Below are 6,879 nucleotides of genomic sequence, written 5' to 3'. Positions count from 1 at the left end.
TGCATGCAAGTGCCCAGCTCCTCAGGGGTCCTTAGAAGGGCAGGCACCTTGGGGGTGCAGACACCAGATTCTGTTGTGGTTCCCAGACACTTAGGCCAAACAGGCCACCTGAACCCGTGCCAGGGCCAGGCGGGATCTGCTCACACCCCATCCTGACCTTGATCCACACGTGGAGCTCCTCCCTCCAGGTCCAGAGCTGTGGCGGGGGCTTGCCCCGGTACAAGTTGGCCTGAAAGGTATTGTACAGTGCCTGGAAGAATATCCGCGGTGAGTCACAAAGGACATGACACCAGAAAAAGGGAAGGGCCTGGGATCAGAGAGACCCCCGGGCATCCCAGAAAGGACATGGGCTGCGTTGAGCAAGGGTGTCTGGAGCCCAGCCCCCGCATAGACAGCCAGGAGAGGAGCTCAAGCTAGTGCAACCGCGGCAGAGGTGGGGGAAGGCTCTCAGAGGCGGAAGGGGCGCGCGGAGACCCCCCCGGGGGCGCCGGAAGGGGCGCGCGGGGCGGTTGGCCGCACCGGGGGCGGTGGCCGTTGGCTAGCAGCGGCCTGGGCCAGGCGAGGTCAGGCGTCTGGCCGGGCCGTGGCCACCATGACCAAAGACTCGCCCAGCCCTTCGGGCGGCGGCCGCGCGACACCCAAGAAGCCAGGCAGTCCGGGTCCGTCGGCGGCGGTGCTGGAGGAGCAAAGGCGGGAGCTGGAGAAGCTGCGGGCGGAGCTGGAGACTGAGCGGGCGCGCGGGCGGGCGGAGAGGCAGCGCTTCGCGTCGCAGTCGCGCCAGCTGCGGGAGGCGGCCGAGCGGGAGCGGCAGCAGCTGGTGAACCATCTGCGCTCCAAGTGGGAGGCTCAGCGCGGCCGGGAGCTGCGGCAGCTGCAGGAGGACGTGCTGCGGGAGCGGGAGGCCGAGATCCGGCAGCTGCTGCGCTGGAAGGAGGCCGAGATGCGGCAGCTGCGGCAGCTGCTGCACCGCGAGCGCGACGGCGTCATGCGCCAGGCCCGGGAGCTGCAGCGCCAGCTGGCCGAGGAATTGGTGAACCGTGGCTACTGTGGCCGCGCGGGGGCGCCCGAGGTCGCTGCTGCTCAGTGCCGCTGCCGCCTGCAGGAAGTGCTGGCACAGCTTCGCTGGGAAACCGACGGCGAGCAGGCTTCGCGCATCCGACACCTGCAGGCGGCGCTCGACGTGGAGCGCCAGCTCTTCCTCAAGTACATCCTAGAGCACTTCCGCTGGCATCCCGCTTTGCCCGGCTCCCCCGACCCCCAAGCCGTGCACTCTTCGGAAGGGCCGCCCCCCCATACCGCCGACGACTCCCGCGGGCCCCCAAAGTCCGTCTGTAGACTCGAATCCCTGAATGCTGACAGCCTGAGCGCTGGCGTCCGCCTGCGCTCCCGCTCCCGCTCCCTGGACGTGGTGCGGGCCGGGCGCTCCACCTCCCCGAACAGCCTGCTCCACACGCGCGCCAGCTCTCTCGACTCCTTGGCACCAGCGCGTTGCCGCTCGCTCGACAGCACCCTCATTTGCCCCAAGGCCCCCGAATCCGAGGAGCGGGCCTCCTCGCCGGACGCCTCCATCTTAGGCTCCCCGAGTCCCCCGCCGCCGCCGCCGCCGCCATCGGAGCCCAGGAGACCCAGCGATCCGCCAGAAGACTCCGGGAGCCAGCCCTACGAAGCCCTCACCCCCTCGCCGCCGGGTCTGGACTACCAGGAGCTGGTGAAGCGGAACTCGGAACTGTCCCAGGCGTTGCAGGCGCTGGCGCGCCGCTGCTCTGGCCTGCGGGAGGAGAACGCGCAGCTGCGGCGCGCAGGCTTCCAGGACAAGTCCGATGAGAAGGTGAAGCGACTCAAGGTGAAGCACGCGAAGCTTACAGGCCTCGCGCGGCGCCTAGAGGACAGAGCCCGAAAGCTGCAAGAAACCAACCTGCGGGCTGTGAGCGCGCCTGTGCCGGGCGAGAGCCGCGCTGGCCTGGAGCTGTGCCAGGCCTTTTCCCGCCAGCGCGCCCGGGACTTGTCCGAGCAGGCGAGCGCGCTGCTGGCCAAGGACAAGCAGATCGAAGAGCTGCGGCAGGAGTGCCACTTGCTGCAGGCGCGCGTCGCCTCGGGCTTCGGCAGCGTCCTGTACGCTGGCGGGGGTGCCGCCCAAGCCCAAGCCCAGTGGCTCAACATCAGCGAGTTGGACCGGCTGCAGCGCGAGTCCCAGCGGGAGGTGCTGCGCCTGCAGAGACAGTTGACGCGGCAGCAGGCCGCGGGCAGCGCCCGAGCGGAGGCGGACAGCCAGAGCGCGCCCAGCGAGGAGGCGCGGCGCCAGGTGCAGGCCCTGGAGCTCGAGCTGGGCGCGCGGCGGCGGGAGTGCGAGGAGCTGGGCGCCCAGGCGGCAGCGGCGCGGCGGCGCGGCGACGAGGCTGAGGCGCAGCTGCAGGCGGCGCTCCGCGAGGGAGCCTGGCTGGCCCGGGAGAACGCGCGGTTGCAGGCCCAGGCCGGCTGGACGCGGAAGGCCGAGAACGACGATGTGCGCGGGCAGCTGGGCCGCGCGTGCCAGGAGCGCGACGCCGCCGGCATGCTGGCCGAGCAGCTGCGGCAGCAGGCGGCGCGCGGGCAGGACAGGCAGCAACAGCTGCAGCGCGACCTGCAGAAGGCCCTGCACGATCTGCAGGCTGCTCGGGAGGAGATGCTCGCGCTGCAGTGTCAGCCTGCTCACCCTCCCCAGGAACCCCAGGAGGCCCCCCACGTCCCCGGGTCTCAAGTTAGAGATAGTGAAAGGACCGAGCTCCAGCCGGAGCCTGTAGGCCAAGCATCTTCACAGCCCAGCAGAGACAAACGGGAGAATCAGGAAGCTTCTCAGCCGGAAAGTCCAGTTGCCATCGGCGAGCCAGCCAGTGCCCCTCAAGTACCTGACAGAGTCCTCCCAGCCAGTCGACCTCTGGACTCCAGGTACCAGGCCAAGAAAACTAGCTCCCAGTCGAACTCTTCCTCTGAGGTGGAGTCCATGTGGGCCACTGTGCCCTCTTGTCCCACTCTGGACATGGACACAGCCAGCGAGGTGGAGGATCTGGAGCCTGACGGTGTGTACTCCACCTTGGAAGTGGGGAGCTCAGAGGCCCCCCTGGCCCCCAAGCTCAAGATCTTTCTGGCTCGGTATAGCTACAATCCTTTTAAGGGGCCTAATGAGCACCCTGAGAGTGAGCTACCCCTCACAGCTGGGGATTATGTGTATATCTTTGGGGACATGGATGAAGACGGCTTTTATGAAGGGGAGCTTGAGGACGGCCGACGAGGGCTGGTGCCCTCCAACCTGGTGGAACAGGTTGCAGACAGTGACATCCTGGACTGCCCGCCCCTCAGATCCCCTGACTTTGGCCCCACTCAGCTCCCACCTGGACAGGGCAAGTGTTCGAAGGAAGACACTTGCCATGGCTTCTTGCCTGGGAAAGCCCAGGGAGCTATGGACAAGGGGCCGTGCCAGATGGCGGGAGCAGGCTCCAAGGCAGAAGTGGCCACGGAGATCTCAGATGCCAAGACAGAAGACAGCTGGCTGGGTGCACTGCAGTGTGTGAAGGAGAAGGGCTTCTCCAGACCCCTTCTAGGGGCCAGAGGGGCTCTTTGCACGGCCCCCATGCAACTACACCTGCAAAGTGTTGCAGCCACATCGGCCAAGATTGCCTGGGTCTACAGGAGCAGCCACCTCCACGTGGTGTATCTCAATGGCCGGGAGCACGCCCTGACCCCCGCGGGCGTGAGCTGCTACACCTTCCACGGCCTGCATCCTGGCACGCGGTACCAGGCCCTCGTGAAGGTGCAGCCGCCGTGGGATTCACTGCAGGTGCACTGGGAAACGTCCTCTACCCTCACCTTCGACACACCCCTGGCAGGACCCCCTGACCCTCCCCTGGATGTGCTGGTGGAGCGCCATGCCTCACCGGGCCTCCTGGTGGTCAGCTGGCTCCCTGTAACCATTGACTCTGCTGGGTCCTCCAATGGAGTCCAGGTCACGGGTTACGCGGTGTATGCTGATGGGCTCAAGGTTGCGGAAGTTGCTGATGCCACTGCTGGGAGCACCCTGTTGGAATATTCCCAGCTCCAGCTGCCCCTGATGTGCCAGAATGTCTCTGTGAGAACCATGTCGCTTTGTGGTGAGTCCCTGGATTCGGTGCCAGCCCAGATCCCTCAGGACTGTTTCACCTGTCACCAATTGCCAGAGACTTCTTCCTTTAGGTACCCCTGTGGTGACCCATCTACCTGCAGGGTCACTGTCCCCGTCTGTTCTCAGAGGCTGGCGCTGCCTCCTCTGAGTGCCACAACCAGCCCCCACACTCCTGGAAGCTGCGGAGAGCCCCAGGCCGAGTTTCTAGAGGCCTTCCCTGAAGAACCCCCAAGGAGGCAATCCCCAATGTCCAAAGTGAGTCCAGAAAGAGAATGTGCAAGTGCAGGGTGTAGCAGCCAAGCCCAGGGGCCTACCTACGCCCGGGAGGTCTGCAGAAAGGACCTGCTCTTTCAGCAGAGTTCCCCCAACCACACACCCCCTCTGCCCAGTGGCCAGTCAAGGGGAGAAGACCGCTCCTGGCACATGGGCCCCAGACAAAGCCCTGATTCGGGAGTCACCCATCCGTTTCCGGAGCGCAGGCTCAACAAAGAACCTTATCAGGGAAAGGCTGCCCTTGAGAAGGTCCTTAGGCAAAAGCAAGATACCCAAGTGCTGGTCCCTCCCTGGCTGGACACCAGCCAACTGTCTGTGTCCCACTTCCATGACACTTTGCAGCAGGAGGAGGTGGTGTGCTTTAGTCCATGGGGCACAAAGAGGCGAGCGCAGAGAAAGAAGTTTAGGACCCAGAATGGGAGAGCTCAGGCTCTGGGGAGCAAGAGAATGTGCCAGCTCCCGGAGTCCAGCCCTGCACTTTGTCCAGCTCCATCCAGCAAAGTCATTAAGATGCCCAAGGGTGGCCCGTCACCACTGGGGACAGGGGTGGACACTCTGGTCAGGGTCTTTGTGGCCCTCTTTGACTACGACCCTCTGGCGATGTCTGCCAACCCCGAGGTTGCAGAGGAGAAGCTGGCCTTCCAGAAAGGGCAGTTGCTGAGAGTGTGGGGCTCTCAGGACCCCTGTGGCTTCTACCATGGCGAATGCAATGGGCAAGTGGGCAACATACCTGGGCACCTGGTGGCTGAGGTGAAGGTGGACACAGAGCAGGTCGGTGGGAGGTGGCATTTGCCAGTGCAAGGGTACCTGCCCCCTGTGGCCCACTTCGATGATTTTGGGGGCCTCACCAGCCGCCAGGGCTCCTTTCCTATGCCCCAAGGAAACCCCAGGATGTCACTGCTGTGGACTCCAAAAACCATGATGGCAGCTTTGGACTATGACCCCAAGGATGGGCGAGCAGGAGGCCAGGCGAAGGACAAGCTGTCACTGAGGGCAGGGGATGTGGTCACGGTCTACGGGCCTGTGGATGACAAGGGATTCTATTATGGGGAGTCAGGTGGTCACAGGGGCCTGGTCCCAGCCCACCTGCTGGATCACCTTTCCCTCCATGGAGAGTGAGCAAGGCTCCCGCCGGGGTGGTGGCCCCTGGCCACGCACGTCCCGCCCGAGGAGAAGCAAGCACTGGGACCCTACCTCCAGCACCCCTCCTCACCTCCGTGAGCAGCACTTGCTCCAAGCGTCACTGTGGCAAACTAACAGCAGTCCCCGGGTGTCCCCTAGCCTCTGAGAGGAGCAGGGCTTAAGTCTGAACTGAGCTGTTGCCCCAAAGAAAACAGAACAAGCAGCCCGTGAGAGTCCGACAGGCTGTTTTGGAGTTGTCAGTGACCATGACGATGTTTGGAGAAGTGCCTTTTTCTGTGCTCAGTATGCATTTTCTCTAGGAGTTTCCTCATCCATTGCCTTGTATGAAAGTCTCAAGAAAAGCCTGCCTCTTAAAAAAAAAAAAAAAAGTGACCAGAATGTTATTTTTCTATCTTTTGTTCAGCCCCTCATTAAAATGTTCATAGAAAGAAGAAAAATAATACTTTAGAAGTAAAAGCACAACCAAGAGAAACACAAACATGCCTGTCCCCCTCCCCCTTCTGTCTAGGGATCCTGCAATGACGGCAGACATGCGTTCTCAGCTGGGGAGGGCACCTCCTTCCTCTTTAGGGGGGCTCAGCTTAGGGTCTTCCAGCAGGGCTACCAAGGGGTCGGCCAAGAGCCAGGGTAGAAGAAGCAGGGCCCCACAGGCTTGGTGAGGTTGATGTTCCCCACAGGTTTCCCTGCACGTGGCCTGTGTCCCTGGGTGTCAGCCTTTGTGGAGAGTGGAATCAGCATTTCCCAACTGGGGATCCCACTCTGCATGGCATTAGTCCCTGTCCCCTTTCCTCAGTGCGTCTCCCTGGGAGGGCGTTTCCGTATTTCCCCCACCTTACAGAAGAGCCTCGGAGGCTCAGGGGGCCCCCTCTTGTCAGGTCACGCAGCTGCAGAGCTGCTTCCTCCCACAGTCTTCTGGGCTCCCCCTCTGGGAGAGTGGGAATGAAAGGTGGGCTTATCCATGTCTGCTTCTGTCTGACACTCCTTTGTTTCCCTGAGTCCCACGATGATGTCAGAGGAAGGACACTGCCTTCCTGGGTGCAGGAGGAAATGACCAGAAGCATTCCTGGACAGGCAGAAGGATTGAAGGCACTAGCAGTTAGTTTCCTTGGGGAATTGGGGACTTGGGTCCAGAGGGTTCCACCAACCTGGCCCTGGGGCTGAAGGCAGGAGACCCGGGGGGAGGGCGTGTTGCTGCATTATCCTCACAAAACATGGGGGCTAGAGCCGCACCTGTGGTGGGCATACACACACCACTCTCGTGCGTGGAAGGCTTCTGGCCGAAGCCTGGGAAGGAAATTGTTCCTTACTCAACCATTTTTAAAAAGATT

The 6,879-nt window shown here is 62.9% G+C and overlaps 1 protein-coding gene across 1 annotated transcript; it reads left to right on the top strand.

Annotated features, from left to right (window-relative positions):
* Positions 1-547: 547 nt before the first annotated feature.
* LOC118525656 (RIMS-binding protein 3A-like) lies at positions 548-6,193 on the top strand. Its single transcript, XM_036076444.2, has one exon. The coding sequence runs from the start codon at positions 593-595 to the stop codon at positions 5,525-5,527; it is 4,935 nt and encodes a 1,644-aa protein (XP_035932337.1). The 5' UTR covers positions 548-592; the 3' UTR covers positions 5,528-6,193.
* The last annotated feature ends 686 nt before the right edge of the window (positions 6,194-6,879 follow it).

Source organism: Halichoerus grypus, chromosome 13 (assembly GCF_964656455.1).
Source record: "Halichoerus grypus chromosome 13, mHalGry1.hap1.1, whole genome shotgun sequence".
NCBI lineage: Eukaryota > Metazoa > Chordata > Mammalia > Carnivora > Phocidae > Halichoerus > Halichoerus grypus.
Note: the sequence above shows the minus strand (reverse complement) of the source record. Positions and strands in the feature narration are given on the sequence as shown.